We start from the raw sequence: 19,345 nt of genomic DNA, 5'->3' as shown, positions 1-19,345 counted from the left end.
ATCTGCATATGTGAGACTGCTTATTTTGTGTTCACATATCTTAATACCACCAAGCCAGTCTATTGTTTTCAACATATGATCCATAAATAATATGAACAACGGTGGAGACAGGTTGCAGCCTTGTCTTACCCCTGAAACTACTCTGAACCACGAACTCAATTTACTGTCACCTCTAACTGCTGCCTGACTATCCATGTAAAGACCTTTAATTGCTTGCAAAAGTTTGCCTCCTATTCCATAATCTCCTAGAACAGACAATAACTTTCTCCTAGGAACCCGGTCATATGGCTTTTCTAGATCTATAAAGCATAGATACAATTCCCTGTTCCACACGTAACACTTCTCCATTATTTGCCGTAAGCTAAAGATCTGGTCCTGACAACCTCTAAGAGGCCTAAACCCACACTGATTTTCATCCAACTTGTCCTCAACTAATACTCGCACTTTCCTTTCAACAATACCTGAGAAGATTTTACTCACAACACTGATTAGAGATACCTCTGTAGTTGTTACAATCTTTTCTGTTTCCATGTTTAAAGATTGGTGTGAGTACTACTTTTGTCCAGTCTGATGCAACCTGTCCCGATTCCCATGGCATTTCAATTATCCTGTGTAGCCATTTAAGACGTGACATTCCACTGTATTTGATGAGTTCCGACTTAATTTCATCCACCCCAGCTGCTTTATAGCACTGCAATCTATTGACCATTTTCTCCACTTCCTGAAATGAAATGTGATCCTCTTTCCATCATCATTCCTATCCCATTGTACATCGAAATCTGAAACATCGTATTTTCACCTACATTGAGCAACTCTTCAAAATATTCCCTCCATCTGCCCAAGGAATCCACAGGATTCACCAGCAGTTTTCCTGACCTGTCCAACATACTTGTCATTTCCTTCTTACCTCCCTTTCGAAGACTGCTAATTACACTCCAGAATGGTTTTCCAGCAGCTTGATCCAAAGTCTCCAACCTGTTTCCAAAGTCTCCCCAAGATTTCTTCTTGGATGCTGCAATTATCTGTTTGGCTTTGTTTCTTTCTTCAACATAACTTTCTCTGTCTACCCGAGTTCTAGTATGTAGCCATTTTTGATATGCCTTCTTTTTCCTTTTACAGGCTGCCTTGACTGTTTCATTCCACCAAGCTGTTTGCTTCATCCTACCTTTACACACTACTGTTCCAAGACATTCTTTAGCCACTTCTAGTACTGTGTCCCTGTACCTTGTCCATTTCTTTTCCAATGACTGTAATTGACTACATTCAACTAACTGGTACCTTTCTGAGATCACTGTTGTGTACTTGTGCCTGATTTCCTTATCCTGAAATTTCTCCACTCTTATCCTCCTACATATGGCCCTGACCTCCTGCACTTTCGGCCTCACAATACCAGTTTCACTGCAGATTAAATAGTGATCAGTGTCAGAATACCCTGAATACACGTGTGTCCCTCACAGCCTTCCTGAATTCCTGATCTTGTTATTATATAGTCAATGACAGATCTGGTTCCCCTGCCTTCCCAAGTATACCGGTGAATGTTCTTATGTTTAAAAAAGGAGTTTGTGATTACTAAGGCCGTACTGACACAGAAATCCAAGAGTTGTTTCCCGTTCCTGTTGGCACCCATATCCTCTCCAAATTTACCCATAACCTTTTCATACCCTTCTGTTCGATTTCCAATCCTGGCATTAAAATCACCCATGAGCAGAACACTGTCCTTGTCCTTTACTTTAACAACTACATCACTGAGTTCGTCACAAAAACTATCCATCTTATCTTGATCTGTCCCTTCACAATGCGAATGTACCAACACAATCCTAATTTTCTTGCTAGACACTGTCAAATCTATCTACATCATTTGTTCTTTTACATACCTTATTGCAACTACGCCGGGTTCCATTTCTTTCCTGATGTAAAGCCCTACACCCCATTGTGCTATTCCTGCTTTGACTCCTGACAGGTAGACCTTGTATTCTCCCACTTCCTCTTCTTTCTCACCCCTTACCCGAATGTCACTAACAGCTGAAACGTCCAGCCCCATCTTACTTGCAGCCTCTGCCAGCTCTACCTTCTTCCCAGAGTAGCCCCCATTGATGTTAATAGCTCCCCATCTCATTACCATTTGTTTGCCAAGTCGTATCTTAGGAGTCCTTGGTTTGTCAGAGGTGGGACTCCGTCACCTCCAAAGGTCTGAGGCATTTTGCTCTGATTGTTGCCAGCATCATATTTAAAGTCACTCAGTTCACCAAAAGAAATAACTTCCATAATAAAATCTTTAAAAACAAATCATTCTAGTGGTTACGATGAAATGTCAGCAAAGTTAATTAAGGCATGTTCTTGTGAGTTTAGTATAATTCTAACTTACTTGTGTAACCAGTCAATTATAACTGGGATATTTCCTGACTGGTTAAAATATGCAGATGTTAAGCCTCTGTTCAAGAAAGGGGATAAAGAGATACCATCAAACTACAGACCGATTTCGCTTTTGCCAGCATTCTCAAAAATTTTAGAAAAAGTAATGTACAGGCAGCTTCTCAACCATCTGACCACAAATAACATATTATTAAGAACACAGTTTGGATTTCTGAAGGGTTCTGATATCGAAAAGGCTATTTACACTTACAGTGAAAATGTACTTAATTCATTAAATAACAAGTTACAAGCAGCAGGTATTTTCTGTGATTTGTCAAAGGCATTCGATTGTTTGAACCACAACATCCTTTTAAATAAATCAGAATTCTATGGTGTCACGGGCAATGCTGCAAAATGGTTCAAGTCATACCTCGCTAACAAGAAACAAAGGGTGTCATTGCAAGGGACTAGTGAATTAAGTCATCAGTCATAATCAGAATGGGAAGAAATTACATGTGGTGTCCCACAAGGATCGATCTTAGGGCCATTTCTTTTTCTTGTGTACATTAATGATCTCTCATCAGTTACACTGCCAGAAGCAGAGTTTGTTTTGTTTGCAGATGACACAAGTATTGCAATAAATAGTATGTCAAGTGTAGTTCTAGAAAGATCTGCTACTGATATTTTCATGGATATTAATAAATGGTTTAAAGCCAACTCACTGACATTAAACTTCGAAAAGACTCACTATATGCAATTCAGAACCTGTAAGAGGTTTCCACCCAGCATATGCATAAAGCATGAAGAAGAGCAGATAGAAGAGGTTGACAGTCTTAAATTCCTGGGATTACAACTTGATAATAATATATCTCTTTTTCCAACAAACAGCTCAGTTCATACATACAATACCAGGAACAAAAATGATCTGCACAAGAGTTATATACTAAACAATGTTTCTACATTGACATCCACATACATTTTCCGCAAGCATGGCGGATGTACCACTACTACAGTCTGATCCACATAAGACGGTGGTTCGTGCAGCTCGAGACACAGACGGGGATTGCATTATTGCCGATTCAGAGACGGTTGCTGAAAGAACGTAAATGTGTTCTTGGCTTGAAAAAGCATGTGTACAGCAAATTATATCGCTTGCTTGCTTGTTCAAAATTTGTCGTTTACCGCCACCATTAGCCATGACAACTCACAACAAATGGAAGAAAAATTCGCTAAACTTGCTACATTCATGTTTAATGTATACAATGGTAATGACATTCACAGCAGAGCAGCGAGAACCCTACTGAATGGTCATTGGTTGTCAGAGAATGCATGACGTAGATGTGTAGAACAAGCCTGAACTCGACATGTATTGTTCGTCACTCCAACTATAGTCATCTTGTTTCCTATTCAGTTCCTGAATAGAGCGAGGGGAAAGTGACTGTCTATATGCCACCATATGGACACTTATTTCTCTTTCCGTGTTGTGCAGTGTACCTGTCGTTCCACATTTTGTTCTTTGTATTTCCTGTGATTTTCCATTATCATTTGAAGTAGCTATGTCCTTCAGTGTCATTATATGGTGGTGTAAAATTTTCATTTTCCTCGGTTACTAAAAGTGCTCAGTGCTTCTGCATCAGAAAAATTTTGATTTATGAAACACTTCCTACTAGTGAGAGCTACATGTTGGACTAATAATGGAACCCATACCTTTGCCATTCATGGGCAGTGCTAAAGATGAGCGAAGTTCAAAATGTAAATCCCAGACCAACACACACCTTTGTTAAAAGATTCTTTACAAAACACAAGTGAGAAATCAATATTTGTTGAAGCAATCTGCCTGTCAATTTTACAGAGCGAGCAGCAGAAAAATATGCCTGTATGCTGCTAGCATCAGCAGTGAGACCAAACTTGAGAAACGTAGCTGCTTAATGAGATTGCAGATCCACAGGATCAGCTTTTTACAGTATTAAAGTAGACTTTTAGTTCTAATCTGTCTACAGTTATGGTTTTAAAAGGGCATGTTTGATTTCAGGTAATAATTGCTGCAGAGCTGTTGAAGAATGCTGACGAACTTGTGAAGCAGAAGATACACCCTACATCAATTATTAGTGGCTATCGTCTAGCATGCAAGTAAGTGCCTACATCTACATCCATACTCTGCAAACCACCGTGAAATGCATGTCAGAGGGTATGTCCTATTGTACCAGTTATTAAGGTTTCTTCCTGTTCCAATCAGATATGGTGCGTGGGAAGAATGATTCATTGAATGCATCTGTGTGTTTTGTAATTAGTCTAACCTTGCTCTCACAATCCCTGTGTGATTGATACATAGGGGGTTGTAATATATTCGTAGAATCTTTATTTAAAGCTGGTTCTTGAAACCCTGTCAATAGACGTTCTCGGGATAGTTCATGTCTGTCTTAAAGAGTATACCCGTTAAGTTCCTTCAGTATCTCTGTAACGCTCTCCCATGGGTCTAACGTGTGACCATTTGTTCTTCCTTTCTCTGTATACATTAACTATCCCATGATGGCCCAATTTGGCACAAATCCCACACACTAGAGCAATATTCTAGACTGGGTTGCACGAGTGATTTGTAAGCAGTATCCTTTGTAGATTGATTGCACTTGCGCATTATTCTATCAATAAACTGAACTACCACCTGCTTTACCCACAACTGAACCTATGTTATTTCATTTCATAGCCCTTCAAAGTGTTACACCCGGGTATTTGTATGAGTTGCAGGATAGTACATTTTTTTATTTTGTGAAGTGCATAATTTTACTTTTCTGAACATTTAAAGCAAGTTGCCAATCTTTTCACCACTTTGAAATCGTATCAGGATCTGACAGCAAATTTGTGCAGCTGCTTCCAGACTGTACTTAGTAGACAATAACGACATCACTTGCAAAAAGTGTGAGGTTACTATTAATATTGACCACAAGGTCATTAATATTAAACATTGACAGCACGGTTCCCAACGCAATTCCCTTGGGCACACCTGAAGTTGCTTCTACATCTGTCTATGATCTCCATCCAAGATAACATACTGTGCCCTCCCTACCAAAAAGCTCTCAATCCAGTCGCAAATTTCACTTGATACCCCATATGATCGAACTTTCGACAATAAGTGTTGTGTGGTACTGAGTCACATGGTTTTCAGAAATCAAGAAATACTGTCTCTATCAAAGTGCTTTCATATAGTATAGTGTTGTCTTGGTGTATTGAGGAAAATAAAATCTGTTCACTTGCCAGTCTAATGACTGTGCTTTACTGCCCCATGAATATTATTGTGTAATGTGTGTAAACACTTGCTTACTTAGCATTGAGGAAACATTCCTATTTTCCATTAGTCTTTGATTAATCATCATTACCGAAATGTTAGTGATGTTTGTTTGCAGACTGAAGCAAAGAATTAGAAATTGTACCAATGGTGGGATTCGATGCCTGGACTACTGCTGACTAGGCAGATGTACTATCCACTATGCCACTGTGGCACAGTGCCTTGGCACAACTGTAGGGACGACCCTAGCACACCTCCCTCCTCAATTGAAATTCTCATTCACGCCTCTGCGCACTTGGTTTTCTCCCTAAACTTGAACAGCATTGCAGAGGCCCTCCAATTATGTTTCAATACCACCCCAACATCGAGAAAAATGGGGAGTCCTGTTTGAAACTCGGGCATAGGTTCTTTAATCAAAGAAAACTACATGGTTTCAGGGACCTTTTCGAGTCTCGTACATCTGTGATGTATATATGTAGACTGAGGTGAAGAATACCTCTGCAGTGCTGTTAGTTTCAGGGGAATACCAAGTGAATTGAGGTGTGAATGGGGAATCTGAATTGAGGAGGGAGGTGTGCTAGTGTAGTCCGTGCAGTTGTTCAATGCCATTGTGCCAGAGTTTTGTATTGGTAAGTGCTTCTGCCTAGTGAGCAGGAGAGCCAGGTTCAAAACCCTGGTGTTGGTACAAATTTTTATTCGCCCATCTAGTCTACATATAAACTTCAGAGACATCAAACAGGTCTGTGGAATGATATTTTAATTTGAAAGATTAGTGTAACTACCGCTTGTTCTCAACTCATGTCAGCAATTAACAGTATTTGGTACCTATTTCTTTCTTCAGTTTAGTTCCTTCATATTGGAATGTTTTCCTACTACGTGTTGTATGTGATCATACCACTTAGTCTCTCAGTATGGCTATTTCTAGGTATTTTATGGTAGATACTGTTTCGAGCAATTTGATGTCAGTAGTATGATTGTACAGTGATAGATTTCTTCTCCTCCGTATGCACAATATGTTACATTTATACAGGGTGTTACAAAAAGGTACGGCCAAACTTTCAGGAAACATTCCTCACACACAAATAAAGAAAAGATGTTATGTGGACATGTGTCTGGAAACGCTTAATTTCCACATTAGAGCTCATTTTAGTTTCGTCAGTATGCACTGTACTTCCTCGATTCGCCGCCAGTTGGCCCAATTGAAGGAAGGTAATGTTGACTACAGTGCTTGTGTTGACATGCGACTCATTGCTCTACAGTACTAGCATGAAGCACATCAGTACATAGCATCAACAGGTTAGTGTTCATCGCGAACGTGGTTTTGCAGTCAGTGCAATGTTTACAAATGCGGAGTTGGCAGATGCCCATTTAATGTACGGATTAGCACGGGGCAATAGCCGTGCCGCGGTACGTTTGTATCGAGACAGATTTCCAGAACGAAGGTGTCCCGACAGGAAGACGTTCGAAGCAATTGATCGGCGTCTTTACTTAGGAAAACAAGGCAAAAAAGAGCTCTGTGTATGAAATTTACAAAAGGAGGCTTCTTTATGGAGAATTTTATCATTTATGTCGACTACAAAGATCCCCCAACCAAACTTGTGAAAAAAAGAGGATGAGCATAGATACATTTGACTAACCATGGACTTTTGGCAGACAACAAGTGCAGAAGAAAGAATGAAGATTACATTAAGTTGCCTGTGGTCTAGGGGTCGTGTCATTGGCTATACAGTTTCCTACAATACCTTGGATTCTGGGTTCAAACCCAGCCACTATTTAAATTGAAGTTGAGGTGGGAAAGCAACACAAGTACAAACCTATCACCTCTTCTGTGCACTTAGTTTTGTCTATACACTTTTAAACTGCACAACTCATATGATCCATTCTAGAATATTGCTCAATGGTGTATGACCTGTACGAAAGAGGACTAATGAGATATTGAACGTATACAGGCAAGGGCAGCACGAATGGTCACAGGTTTGCTTGACCTGTGGGAGAATGTTACAGAGATACTGAAGAAACTGAACTGGTGGACTTTTGAAGATAGACGTAAACTATCCTGAGAAACTAAACCACCCCCCCCCCCCCCAAACCATCAAACCCCTCCACCTTGCTTCTTAAGGCTCCTTGAGAAAATTTTATTTTTAACTTAGTCTGACAAATCTAAATCACAAGCGTCTTTATTGATGGAATATATTATCTTAAAAAGTTAACATTGTACCTATTATAAACTCCAGTTATTTATTGCGTACATAATGACTATATAAGGAGAAATAGAATACAGGAAAAGAAATGCTGTACATTAATTTTTATCTTCATTTCCTTTTTTGCTTACTATACAAGCCATCACTTTATGATATCACTATTTTTAATCATCATATAGTCATGAGTTCATAGTTTCATCTAACCAATGAGAGGCAAGAAAAGAAGAAATGTGTTTATGTAGCCCCAGAATGTAATTTATAATCGTGATTGTCACAAATATGATGGTTTCTTCCAAATATGTCACAATTTTAGAGGTGGGGTTAGGACAGGACCTAATAGCACAGCTTAAATTGCTGCAAGTGAAATGGGCATCAATAAAACTTATATCTTTGTTGTCACAGATATAGGGCTGTTTTTCTGAGTATGTTGCAATTTCTGAAGTTGCGGTTACAGTGGAACGTGATAAAACGACTGTTTCTTCCTAATACTTAGCAGGTTTCATATCTGTATTGACAATATTCCTTTGTGTCTTGGTTCCAAACATGTTGTCTGCCTGCTGCTCTCTCGGTGGCTGCCTAGAGTCAGCATCTAACACACCCCCATTCATTCCCATCATACTTCGTGGCGAGCACTAACAACATTCTTGCAGGAAACAAATATGCCACTGGCCCCTATCTATGACTTTTACAGTCCGCTGCAGAAATGTGTACTGTTTTGAGTATTTGTCCAATTTTAAAGTCAGTCCAGTTTGGACTACAAATTAGTCAAAATGCAGTTTGAATGTGGTAGATGTTCACAAAAAGCCAATGTATGTGGTAGACATTCTCACAGTTCACAGCCCAATATTTGCCACACTTGGCCTAGTTCTCAGCTGAGCTGGTGACAATCTTCCCCCTCCAACGCTTTCTAATGAAGAACATTGTTCTTATGTGATATGGATGAAATATCACAACAAATAATCTGGTGAAGTATGAAGAAAGGTTACTGCTGGAAAGTGCTTTGAATGGTGTTTAGGCAAGCATGACACACACACACACACACACACACACACACACACACCACACACAGCGCGCGTACACGCAGTGCGTGTGCACGCAATTTATGCACTTCATTTATTATGTATTCGGGTTTTGAGTCTTTAACACTATTTCAAAATATAATTCGGGTGTTCACTGCACTTTCATACCATTGAGCATTACAGTATAAATTTTATCCGTTGTGTTTAATTTGTGTGATGTTTTACAGACTTTCTTGGATTCTTGTTGACTAAATATTTACTAAAGCATAGTTTTTAAGAAATATGGTCACTGAACATAATTGTCCAGGAAAGGCAGTTCATTGCATACTTAGTTATATTCGTATTCTTACTTGCTGTTCCTTATTAGTGAGATTTATGAAATGTATTTCTTTGTTTTTAGAGAGGCATGTAAATATATCCAAGAACACCTTACAGTTGGAGTTGATGAACTGGGGCGAGACTGTCTGGTGAATGCAGCAAAAACCTCAATGTCAAGCAAACTTATCGGCGCGTATCCTTTTTTCACTATTTTTTAAAAGCATTGCATTTACCAAGTTATCTGCTTATTCTGTACTAATAGTTTGTAGCTTGTTTTCGTGGTTCATGTGTCTGATGAAGGCCTGTTTGGCTGAAAGCTTTGTTTGACAGTCTTTTTGTTGTGCCCATATCTGACTCAGCATCCCCATTATATGGTGAATAGCAACTGTCCTTTTCATAATATTGTCATTTACTATGTCAGGTATATGTTTGAAGAGCATCCAAATAGAAAACATACAGAGAACATTCTCATGAAAAGAAAGTAGTTGTAAACTGCCAGACCCTGCAGATCTCGTTTTATCCAATGGATGTAGTGATTCTGCTTCAGAGACTGTAGAATATGAAGTCTGATGTCTCTCTGAGGGAACCGTACAGTCCCTTAACTAAACCTCAACTGTCACAGGGTCCTCACTCAGCCATAGACAGGGAAGGAGAAACTTCATTGATAAAATGGCTCCCATGTTCTTCAAGTGGAATGCATCAGTGTGTACGGACTCACAGGGAGGAATTTAAGCTTTTAGCTCTGGGGAATATAATGGGGCTTGTGTCTAAAAAGAGACTTTAAAAAAAAAAGTCATCAGTCATTGGACAGGTTTGATGCTGTCCACCTTTTCCTAACTTGTGTTGAGAGGATATAGCCTCCACAAAAAAGAAAAATGGCCTTACTAAGGAGAGTTCTAAATGTGGAGTGGGCTTCTTCCTGGATGGTGCGTACCACTCGTCATTTCATTGCCAACTTACAAGCAGTCAATACCAAAGAGTATGTGCTTCACAGCGCCACTGCAAGTTCCCGCTATCTACCTACTAATCAACCCAATACACCAGGAGGCTCTCAGCAACTCGTCATACAGCCTCCCCCACTATTCCTCAAATGCGATAATTCTAATGCTCACAGTGTGCCATGGGGCTGTGATACAAACTATCCTTAGGGTAGTGTTGATAAAGCCTTTTGTTGACAGAATATGAAAGTTTCATGAGAAAGTGGCACAGCACACTCTTACCCATCGGCAATGGGTCATGCTCTGTTATTGGTCGTTAAACGTACTGCTGTGTTCCAGCACATGCTGTCTTTTGGAAAGTTATTGACAATCTGATCATCAGCCAGATAGAACAGTGCCCAAAAGAAAGCTAGCAAAGAGCTGTTCACCAAGGTGAACTGTATGTTGCACTGCCAACTTGACACTTGACAAACGTGATAGCATCCAGGAATGAATGGATTCCATTAAAAAATTATCCATCGTGGTAATGAGCGTTAATTCCATTCTCTTCAGATCAACATGAGAGCAGCCTGTGAGTGAAAAGTGCTGCTTTGCTGTAGGGCTATGACCACAAAAGCGTGTTATACTTGCAGCAGCTCACTCTTGTTGCGCACACCACTGTCCATGATGGCCACAGGACACCTTTCTCGTGAAACGTTAAGCTCAGGAAATCTCGTCAGTAGTGTGTTGGTGAAAGCCGTGGCTGCAGGAACATTTACTGTACATAATTAGTATCAACTATGAGTGAAATTTCCTTAAAGGATGTGGTCTTTGCATTACGTACAACTGTGAAGGAATGTATCAGTGAAGAAGAAAAACTTGCAATGACTTTAAACTATATTTAATTTTTCTTTACTTTCTTGTGGCAGTTTATGCGGAAATATTGGCAGTTTATGCGGAAATATTGGCAGTTTATGCGGAAATATTGGCAGTTTATGCGGAAATATTGGCAGTTTATGCGGAAATATTGGCAGTTTATGCGGAAATATTGGCAGTTTATGCGGAAATATTGGCAGTTTATGCGGAAATATTGGCAGTTTATGCGGAAATATTGGCAGTTTATGCGGAAATATTGGCAGTTTATGCGGAAATATTGGCAGTTTATGCGGAAATATTGGCAGTTTATGCGGAAATATTGGCAGTTTATGCGGAAATATTGGCAGTTTATGCGGAAATATTGGCAGTTTATGCGGAAATATTGGCAGTTTATGCGGAAATATTGGCAGTTTATGCGGAAATATTGGCAGTTTATGCGGAAATATTGGCAGTTTATGCGGAAATATTGGCAGTTTATGCGGAAATATTGGCAGTTTATGCGGAAATATTGGCAGTTTATGCGGAAATATTGGCAGTTTATGCGGAAATATTGGCAGTTTATGCGGAAATATTGGCAGTTTATGCGGAAATATTGGCAGTTTATGCGGAAATATTGGCAGTTTATGCGGAAATATTGGCAGTTTATGCGGAAATATTGGCAGTTTATGCGGAAATATTGGCAGTTTATGCGGAAATATTGGCAGTTTATGCGGAAATATTGGCAGTTTATGCGGAAATATTGGCAGTTTATGCGGAAATATTGGCAGTTTATGCGGAAATATTGGCAGTTTATGCGGAAATATTGGCAGTTTATGCGGAAATATTGGCAGTTTATGCGGAAATATTGGCAGTTTATGCGGAAATATTGGCAGTTTATGCGGAAATATTGGCAGTTTATGCGGAAATATTGGCAGTTTATGCGGAAATATTGGCAGTTTATGCGGAAATATTGAAATAGTTTTCACCAATGTTAAAATTCTTTGCCCCTAAATAATTCACAAAATTTAGAATGACAGCTCAAAAGTGTTAAGAAAGGTTCTTCACTGGCAGTCTCACTTTGTTCGGTGCACTGTGATACACTACTTTCATAATGATGTGTTGTAGTATAACAAAAAAAAAATGGGGGCGAGAAAAGATAAGATTTTTTGTATGTTCACCTGATTTTTTTTTTATTGTTTTTCCTTCCTCACAGCAAGGTTGCTTCAGTGCAAATACAGTGAATGAGCTCGTCTAAATGCTAAAAAGCTCTTTGGAAAAAACCATGTAAAAACACCTAAGATTTTTTGGACAAGAGTGTTTCTGTCTATCCTTGTCCTTTCTTCTTACTGACAAGGTAGCATGTGTGCAGGGATTCAAAGTGGGTTTCCTGAGTGAAAAATGTATTTTAAACTTTGTACAAACTTTGTCAGTTCGTCAACTGATCCATGGTAACCCGCCAAAGAAGTCACATATATGGTCTGGATTACAAAAACTAATAAATCTGGGCCACTGCCAGTGCATCATCAATCATGGAGTAAAAACAGCAGCCCCTTTATAAAGGGCCTGTTCTTGAATAATGTTAATGAAGTTGTATTTCTCTTTCTTCTTTGCGATGTGCAACATGTGTGTAGACACACCTGTCCATTGTAGTATAATTTCACAGGTGGAACAGTAACAATACAGTCAATATGTTTGACAAAAATCAGATTCCTTCAATCAGATACTTTCTCCAATAAAAATTATCAATATCTTATGCTGTAGTGTAGAAGGCTGATTAACTGTGAAAGTGCTGCCACCTGGAGATGATGTTGAAGAGGAAGATATATTGTACCCAATTGTAAATATTTAATGAATTTAATTGAGAACCAAATTTGTCCTGCAGTTTGTTTCCTAACCACTGACAGTTGTCTTGAGAAATCTCTCATTTGCATCAATGTGCGAAGTATAGATTGTATCAAATGCTCTTTCAATGCCTGTACTATTTTCTCACATGAATCCTGTTTTCTCTTCTTAGATTTTGGCAGTGGCGTACTTTCTGTGGAACAAGGCTTGGGTACAATTACTGTGCTCTGCACTGTGATCATTTCCAGGAAAGCTACTTTCCCCAGTGCTGCTTGCTCCTCAGTTCAGACAGCTCATAGAAAACAGTGCATTTTCAGCATATGTAGTCAGTGCCAGTTGACCTCCTGTGTGAAAAAAATGCAGAATAAATGCATCCTAGCGCATTCACACTGCATGAACATAGCAGTTTCCAGGCGCATAGTGTGAAAAAATGCTTCGTGTGGCCGGCCGCATAAGCAGTGATCCATATTGTCTGTGTGAACTCCAGCAGAAATGTGCTTGGGAAAAAATGCTTGTTTGGCCTTAATTTTGGTTCTAATATTGGTCAACTGCAGAGAACTTCGCAGCCTTTCAGGTAATTAGGGTCAAATGCTGCCAACTTACAAAACATTGTATATGGAATGGCAGCTCTTCCTCAGTATCACACACAGTTTCAAAAACAATACAGTTGTATGGGAATCACTACCAGCATTTCAAGGTGAGATAGAAGGTTAACTGGAATACTCTCTTTCAAATTCTGAAGGTGGCAGGGGTAAAATACAGGGAGCGAAAGGCTATTTACAATTTGTACAGAAACCAGATGGCAGTTATGAGTCGAGGGGCATGAAAGGGAAGCAGTGGTTGGGAAAGGAGTGAGACAGGGTTGTAGCCTCTCCCCGATGTTATTCAATCTATATTGAGCAAGCAGTAAAGGAAACAAAAGAAAAATTCGGAGTAGGAATTAAAATTCATGGAGAAGAAGTAAAAACTTTGAGGTTTGCCGATGACCTTGTAATTCTGTCAGAGACAGCAAAGGACTTGGAAGAGCAGTTGAACGGAATGGACAGTGTCTTGAAAGGAGGATATAAGATGAACATCAACAAAAGCAAACCGAGGATAATGGAATGTAGTCAAATTAAATCGGGTGATGCTGAGGGGATTAGATTAGGAAATGAGACGCTTAAAGTAGTAAAGGAGTTTTGCTATTTAGGGAGTAAAATAACTGATGATGGTCGAAGTAGAGAGGATATAAAATGTAGACTGGCAATGGCAAGGAAATCGTTTCTGAAGAAGAGAAATTTGTTAACATAGAGTATAGATTTAAGTGTCAGGAAGTCGTTTCTGAAAGTATTTGTGTGGAGTGTAGCCATGTATGGAAGTGAAACATGGGCGATAACCAGTTTGGACAAGAAGAGAATAGAAGCTTTCGAAATGTGGTGCTACAGAAGAATGCTGAAGATAAGGTGGGTAGATCATGTAACTAATGAGGAGGTATTGAATAGGATTGGGGAGAAGAGAAGTTTGTGGCACAACTTGACTAGAAGGGAGGATCGGTTGGTAGGACATGTTTTGAGGCATCAAGGGATCACAAATTTAGCATTGGAGGGCAGCGTGGAGGGTAAAAATCGTAGAGGGAGACCAAGAGACGAATACACTAAGCAGATTCAGAAGGATGTAGGTTGCAGTAGGTACTGGGAGATGAAGCTTGCACAGGATAGAGTAGCATGGAGAGCTGCATCAAACCAGTCTCAGGACTGAAGACCACAACAACATAGAAGGTGCCCAGTCACTGCTGTAATGCAAATGGAAGTCTCCAGGCAAACCCGAGAAACATAACCCAGACAATGATGGAACAGTTACTCTGGTAACTGCATTTGACATTATCTACGCTTCATAACATGTCACTTGGTCACAATAGGATCTGTTACATGAGTGTAGGCAGAAGCAAAGAAATCCTCCCCATTGTTTTTATATTTCATCTGGGTGTCACGGCAGTTTAATTCTAATCTTGAAACTGGGGATGAACTGTAGATACCCGAGTAGCAGTTGTAGTGTAGCTGCAGAGCAAAACCAATGTCTGGTCATATAGTTTTAAATTTTCCTTGAGTTCCATAAATCGTGTAAGGCTTTGAAGGGGCACAGGCAATTTCCTTCTGTGTTCTTCCCTACTTCAAGCTTGCACTCCATCTCTTATGATGTTGGTGTCAACAGGATGTTAAACACTAACCTCCCCCCCCCCCCCCCCCCTCACTTCAGTGGAGCTAACAGTACATAACTGGCTTTTCTGTGAAAAATAAGATTCACAGTACAGTTTCACATTCTGTTCAGGAGATACTGATCGACCCTAGGTAGTTTAATTCATCAACAAGCTTCCCTGTACAGTAATTGCCTAAATGGTATTGCAGACATCACTTTAAGTTTTTAGTCAGTCGGTGAGGTTTATAGGCTTTTAAATATTTATTTATTTATTTATTTGTATAAAGCTTATTTGAATTTATTTTGATGATGTTGAGTACCACTACTGACAATAACATTAATTACACTGGTCAACACTCATTTTCTTGCCAAGGATATTTGAGTGGCTTTAGGATGGGTTAGTGGTGCTGAGGACGAATATAGCAACCATTTATGCAGTTTGGCTCTAGTTTTTGAGATAATGCATGATTTATTCAAAAAATTAGAAAAAATTGCTAATACTGAACTCGAGCGCTACAAACTACAATGAAAAAAGAAAATAATCTTTATAAATAGCTTCTATGAAAACCTGATAGGCATTTGTCCACGTATAAAACATAATTGAAAAGTTTCTCTATAAGTATATCATTTTCCGTCCATGACGAACCGCTTCCTGCACGCTTTCCTTTTATAGGTCTCTTCAGAACAGTCACGTTGCAGATTCCAGCAATAATCTGCCATCATGTGCCTGTCCCATCTTCCTTTACGAGGGCAGTTCAATAAGTAATGCAGCACATTTTTTTTCTGAAACAGGGGTTGTTTTATTCAGCATTGAAATACACCAGGTTATTCCCCAATCTTTTAGCTACACAACACTATTTTTCAACGTAATCTCCATTCAATGCTATGGCCTTACGCCACCTTGAAATGAGGGCCTGTATGCCTGCACGGTACCATTCCACTGGTCGATGTCGGAGCCAACGTCGTACTGCATCAATAACTTCTTCATCATCCGCGTAGTGCCTCCCACGGATTGCGTCCTTCATTGGGCCAAACATACGGAAATCCGACGGTGCGGGATCGGGGCTGTAGGGTGCATTAGGAACAACAGTCCACTGAAGTATTGTGAGCTCCTCTCGGGTGCGAAGACTTGTGTGAGGTCTTGCGTTGTCATGAAGAAGGAGAAGTTCGTTCAGATTTTTGTGCCTACGAACACGCTGAAGTCGTTTCTTCAATTTCTGAAGAGTAGCACAATACACTTCAGAGTTGATCGTTTGACCATGGGGAAGGACATCGAACAGAATAACCCCTTCAGCGTCCCAGAAGACTGTAACCATGACTTTACCGGCTGAGGGTATGGCTTTAAACTTTTTCTTGGTAGGGGAGTGGGTGTGGCGCCACTCCATTGATTGCCGTTTTGTTTCAGGTTCGAAGTGATGAACCCATGTTTCATCGCCTGTAACAATCTTTGACAAGAAATTGTCACCCTCAGCCACATGACGAGCAAGCAATTCCGCACAGATGGTTCTCCTTTGCTCTTTGTGGTGTTCGGTTAGACAACGAGGGACCCAGCGGGAACAAACCTTTGAATATCCCAACTGGTGAACAATTGTGACAGCACTACCAACAGAGATGTCAAGTTGAGCACTGAGTTGTTTGATGGTGATCCGTCGATCATCTCGAACGAGTGTGTTCGCACGCTCCGCCATTGCAGGAGTCACAGCTGTGCACAGCCGGCCCGCACGCGGGAGATCAGACAGTCTTGCTTGACCTTGCGGCGATGATGACACACGCTTTGCCCAACGACTCACCGTGCTTTTGTCCACTGCCAGATCACCTTAGACATTCTGCAAGCGCCTATGAATATCTGAGATGCCCTGGTTTTCCGCCAAAAGAAACTCGATCACTGCCCGTTGTTTGCAACGCACATCCGTTACAGACGCCATTTTAACAGCTCCGTACAGCGCTGCCACCTGTCGGAAGTCAATGAAACTATATGAGACGAAGCGGGAATGTTTGAAAATATTCCACAAGAAATTTCCGGTTTTTTCAACCAAAATTGGCCGAGAAAAAAAATGTGTTGCATTACTTATTGAACTGCCCTCGTATATCTTTCCTCTATTCCTTTCATATCTTGATGGAACCGCTCTCCTTGTTCCTCACTGAAATCACCTAGATTACGAGGAAATCGATCCAAGTGGCTGTGAAGGAAGTGCAATTTTATGCTCATGTTAGCTCCTAAGTTTTGAAAGTTAGTGAGCATGTTTTTGACCAGTTCCTCGTAATTGGGAGCTTTATGATTGCCCAAAAAACATTTTACAACAGCGACAAAACTGTTCCAGGCCGATGCTTCAGTGACAGTCATGACACTTGTAACATTGATATCGTTGATGAGCCTGCGAATTTGAGGACCATCAAATATTCCTGCCTTAAGTTTTTCACTACTGAGTCCAGGGAACGTATTGCAGATGTATGTGAAGCAATTACCATTTCTGTCTAAAGCTTTGGTGAATTGCTTCATTAGTCCTAACTTAATATGTAATGGTGGAACAACAATCTTGTCCCTACTAACCAGAGGTTCATTAATGATGTTTGCTTCACCAACAGCCATATGTTCCCTTGGAGGCCATGTTTTCTGCTTCCAATGTTCGTGCTTTGCCCTACTATCCCACATGCAGATAAAACATGGGTGCTTTGTGTATCCACTTTGTTGTCCAAGCAAGAAGTTCACCATTTTCAAATCAACACAAATCAACCACTGGTGCTGCATATACTGAATTTTCTGCAGAACCATCTTGATGTTAGCATATGCTTCACAAAGTTTTGTTGAGTGGGCAATTGGAATAGATGCGTAACGATTGCCATTGTGTAGGAGAACACATTTTAAACGTCTAGTGGAACTGTCTATGAAGAGACGCCAGTCCTCTGGTCTATATTCCGGCAGCCCCAATTCAAGTAAAAGTCCAGGTATATTGCTGCAATACACTATAACCTCTTCTTGGTTGAAGTATGGAAGAAGATTTTCTTCTCTCGTCCGGTAAGCTGTTATTTTAACACTTGGATGAAGACAGTTCTTTTCCTTAAGCCTGGATGCTAATAGTTCTGATGCTTGCTTTGAAAGATTGAGTTCTCGTATCAAGTCACTGAGCTCCTTCTGGTCGAACTGCTGGGGTTGTCTCTCACGTCCTTCGTATTCCGAACCACTACTTGTACATTCCTCGCCGTGCACATCGTCATCTGATGATGTTAGCGTGGGTAATGTTGTGAAGGTTGGTACAGGAACATCGTTGCTGTGCACCACCGGTCTTCTTGCTGACTCCAAATCGGGATATTCCCACTTTCGTTTTTTGAACCTATTAAAACCTTTCACATTAACAATGCAAAAATAGCAATCATCCGTATGGTTCTTCTGCTCTCGCCATACCATAGGCACTCCGAAGTTTAAGCTTTTCCTTTTTCGTTTTGTCCACTGCCGTAAGCACTCCACACAGCATTTACAAACTTTATGGGGTGCCCACGCCTTGTCTTGATCTCCAAGTTTAATTCCGAAATATGCCAGATACGCTTCCTTCACAAAAGGAGTGATATTCTTCCTGTTCTTTTGAAGAACGTATTCACCACAAATGTAGCAGAACTCGTCTGGATGGTTCACGCAAAGACGGCGTGAAGAACTCATGTTTTCCTAAAACAAAATTGCACAAATACTACATATTATGCAGAACTTTCTTGTATTTGCATGTCAATCACATCCAACAAACATAATTAATTGTTTTGTGTGAAATGAATACTCACCTCTTATTTGCTACGTCATGATGAAAAGGTTCTATCTCCTTGAAGCTGCACTGCACATGTGTGTGACTTTCGACCATCGCCATTTTCCTTGTTTACACTGAACGCTACCTATCGGCTGTTGCGGGGATTACCTCGGCGAACAAGTGAATGTCGAGTACCGCCGAATTCAAATCTGCGCAACCCTCAATATCTTCAACACACGCACCGCACAACAGGACTGAACACATGCTGACAGTGTGATGTTTGCATGATGTAATCCTCAACCACACAGATGCACTCCCTGAGCACAATTGTTTAATAAAGATAGTACAATATCACTAATTAAAAAACGGGTAGCAAATACATTACACCATATATGGACCCTGCAGTCGATATTATCCACATGAAACTCTCATTTCCACTAATAACCCATATCTCAAAAACCAGAGCCAATTTGGAAAAAGTACAAATATACTCGGAATGAGTATCATAACAATATCCCATTTTCGTTCAAACTTCCCTGGCAACGAAAAAAAAATTTTATTTTGTAGAGCTGTGTTATTAATGAAAACCAAGACACCTGTTTTGTTAAACATTTTGTGTGTTACAACCAGTTTTGCTCATTGAACCTCT

General features: G+C 40.1%; 1 protein-coding gene across 1 annotated transcript in view; it reads left to right on the top strand.

Annotated features, from left to right (window-relative positions):
• The window catches only part of LOC124745469 (T-complex protein 1 subunit alpha), a 73,730-nt gene that overhangs the window by 16,589 nt on the left and 37,796 nt on the right, over positions 1-19,345 (top strand). Inside the window, exons 4-5 of the mRNA XM_047248936.1 lie at positions 4,385-4,482; positions 9,256-9,366. Of these exons, the coding sequence (XP_047104892.1) occupies positions 4,385-4,482; positions 9,256-9,366 (209 nt within the window). The remainder of the gene's footprint in view (positions 1-4,384; positions 4,483-9,255; positions 9,367-19,345) is intronic.

Source organism: Schistocerca piceifrons, chromosome 1, assembly GCF_021461385.2.
Source record: "Schistocerca piceifrons isolate TAMUIC-IGC-003096 chromosome 1, iqSchPice1.1, whole genome shotgun sequence".
In the NCBI taxonomy this organism is placed as follows: domain Eukaryota; kingdom Metazoa; phylum Arthropoda; class Insecta; order Orthoptera; family Acrididae; genus Schistocerca; species Schistocerca piceifrons.
This window is presented reverse-complemented; position numbering and strand designations above follow the sequence as displayed.